Source organism: Mus caroli, chromosome 10, assembly GCF_900094665.2.
Source record: "Mus caroli chromosome 10, CAROLI_EIJ_v1.1, whole genome shotgun sequence".
NCBI lineage: Eukaryota > Metazoa > Chordata > Mammalia > Rodentia > Muridae > Mus > Mus caroli.
In genome coordinates, this window is record NC_034579.1 from 98,496,689 (window position 1) to 98,499,926 (window position 3,238).

Genomic DNA, 3,238 nt, shown 5'->3' on the forward strand with positions numbered 1-3,238 from the left:
AGGAAGGAAGAAAGGAAGAAAGGAAGGAAGGAAGGAAGGAAGGAAGTCTATTCCAGAAAACAGGTATCAGCATCTCCATTTCTATTAGTTAACTCAATAGTCTCTTTCACGGCAGGTTTTACACGTGAACCTAACCAGAGGAAGCGAAGCATACTCACAGATTATACAGCATGTCAGCCATGTTGCTGCGGTAGAACAGAGCATTTCTGTAGGCGCTTTCAGCTTCAGAGATTTTACTCTGACTCTTCAGAACGTTTCCAAGGTTACCCCATGCTGGCAAGAAGAAAAAGTATTCAAGCTGAGTGTCAGTCCAATTACATATGACATAATATCCGTCTACCAGGCGACACCGTGGGGAGAAAAAAAAGCCTTCATAAAACATTTTATGGGGAAAATTTATTTCCTTTATATTCTAACATTTCATCAAGCCAAGAGATTAAATACATACAAAGTCTAAAATAATTAAAGCAACCCTTATGGCTCAAAGCTGATGCATACATACAGTTTATCGCAATGCCAAGAACAATGTTATCTTAAGGTCTCCTACAAAGATGACATGTTCTTTCAAGTTTCCGTAGGGGTCTTCGAAGTCTGAATTTATTGTATACATACTGGACTAGAAGCAGTCAGAAATCATCTTAAAATAAACCAAGATCTCATCCAACTATGGAAGAACTGATAAAGGCCATAGAACACTTGAAGATGAAAAACACAAGAAAAGAAAACAAGATCAAAGCTAGGAAGAACCCGAGTATGTGCCAGTTCATATGAGTAGAACATTATGCTTCTGAATGCCATTAATTCATACAAGGTCTGTTAAAAAATGTGGAGTAGTAACTCTGAAAGTAAATGTCCTGATCAGCAGGAAGGTGGGAACGAGAAGGCTTATACACTTATACACTGAGATATATCAACTCAACTTGGGTGATTAGTGATGATATTAGAAGAACCAAAGTATCTAAAGTATCCATTTTTATGCATGAAAAAAATATAAACATGGGGAATCTCTCACTGTTCAGATCCCCTGTGTTTCTATAACTTAACACACTTTAGTCAACCTTAGTTACTTAATATAATGTGCCTTGTATCCTTTTATTATCTACAAAGAAAACTGATCTGCCATATTATGCATGCTTCCTTGGTAAAAAGAAGACACTGAACTCATAATTATCTTCCAACAAATAGCACCACATGTCTGGCTTCATGCTTGACATGTCCCATCTCATAAATTCTCTTAACACAGACCTCGTGTGCGCAGTTCTTTTGTAGATGTGGAAGCACTGAGATGTGCCAGGTTAATATTGAAGCAGAAATTCTGATCCAAACCTGATTAACCTAAGCCTGCCCCATCCTCTAATTAACATTCTCATACTAGGTTCACCTTTAGCTACAAAACAACAGCCATCTACCGTGAACTGCTCCACAGCATGTGAGTTCACAGACAATTTTAGCATCCAATTTAAAAAATGAAACACTAAAAATGTTATTAAGTAAACTAAGCATTTGACAATAGGAACTAAGAACAGAAAAACAGGAAGCCATATTAATATTTAATAGGCAATACCATTACTATCTTTTTTACTTAAAGTCCTTCATCCTCAAATTAATAAAGTATGGCTCTGTGGAACTTCTAGTACTCAGTATTGTTTTCAAGCCACTTTACTTAATTCCTGTCAAAGTTCTTCTTTGATCAAGAATTAGTAAAACAGGTTTACATTGAATTTACTCTTCAGAATACATGCAAATATTAATTTACACAATGAAAAAGCAACCATGCTCACCTGCAAACAAAGAGATGCTAAAGAAAACTGAAGCCAGGACATACTGAAAGTAAACAGTTTAAGGCATATTCCCATAGAAATAAATGGACTTTTTGTTAAGGTTTATGTCTTAATTAAGTCATAGATAACAAGTGTCCCTCTGGACAATAGCAGACATATCCAGATTTATATCAAGAATATATGTTTACACATTTGGTTGTGTGTTCATTTACTCAGTGATGAATGTAATCAGATACTGGCTAATTCTCTCTTTTGCCAACAACATTATGAAGGCATGGAAAACAATTTTTCCCGGTAATAGTTAATACAGATGGTCAGTCTGATTACATTGAAACATGCCCAGGATGCTATAACCATTTCTGATTATGTCTATCAAGGTTTTCAGAGATAAGGAGATGAGGGCTCTGAAATAAGAAAATATTTAAAATACAAATAGACTGTAGGGAGAAGGTCAAAGTGTAGAGGGAGGGACCTGGCTTGACAACTAAGTTCTTCAGAAAGAGTCAGTGGAGTATTGTTAGATGCTGGTCCCTTCCTCTGTCTCTCTCTGTTTCCTTTCCAACATAAGGTGGCCTCGTTAGTTCTGCTACATGTTCCCCTCAAGACATTCTGCCCTGCCTCAGGCTGGAAGTATGCTTCAACCATGCTTGAATGGAAACCTCTGATCCTGGAAGTCAAACATTAAACTTCAGAATCATCCCAGTGCTTGTAGCAACAAAGAAAACCAAATATGTCAAATGCTTACTTACCCACGAAAGGTGGTAAGAGGCAGGAGGAGAATGCATAAGGAAAACAGGGCTTAAACAGTAGAGGAATACAAACAAACGTGCAGGGCCAACAAGAAGGTTCAGTGGCTAAAGGTGCTTGCTCCCAAGTCTGATGACCTGAGTTCGATCCCTGAAAACCACATGGTTAGATGAGAGAATGGACATCTGCAAGTTGGTCTCTGACTTCCACATGTCCATCGGCGGCATGCATGTGACCCTAACACTGATCACTAGCACACATTTAGGTAGACACACAAACAAATATATGCAATATATTCTATTTTATATGGTGGTAAGTACCACAAATAATTACAAAATGAATAAAGTTATGTCACTCTAATATAAAAATAGGGAAATCAGAGCTCTCCCTCGGAAGTACAGTATTAAGGAGTCATGTCCTGGAAAGCTTAGAGATGCCAGTGAGGAAAACGGAATGATAAATGAAGTTGATATTTTCCAACTACAAATAGTCCAGTCAAGTGAATGGATGCAAAGACAACAAGATCAAGTCACAGACATGAACAGGATTCCATATACAGGGTCATGAAGCTATGGCATGCAATTTGAAGTATATTTCATTCAAATTGTCAGGACTGGATTTCAGAGAGGCAATTTTGCTACAGAATATATATATATATATATATATATATATATATATATATATATATATATATATATATAAATATATAA

At 36.7% G+C, this 3,238-nt stretch overlaps 1 protein-coding gene across 2 annotated transcripts in view; it reads right to left on the bottom strand.

The window, feature by feature from the left end:
• Window positions 1-3,238, bottom strand: part of Tmtc2 (transmembrane O-mannosyltransferase targeting cadherins 2) — a 381,875-nt gene that overhangs the window by 160,576 nt on the left and 218,061 nt on the right. For both annotated transcript variants that reach the window (XM_021174328.1, XM_029482633.1), the window contains exon 4: window positions 159-273. In XM_021174328.1, the coding sequence (XP_021029987.1) occupies window positions 159-273 (115 nt within the window). The remainder of the gene's footprint in view (window positions 1-158; window positions 274-3,238) is intronic.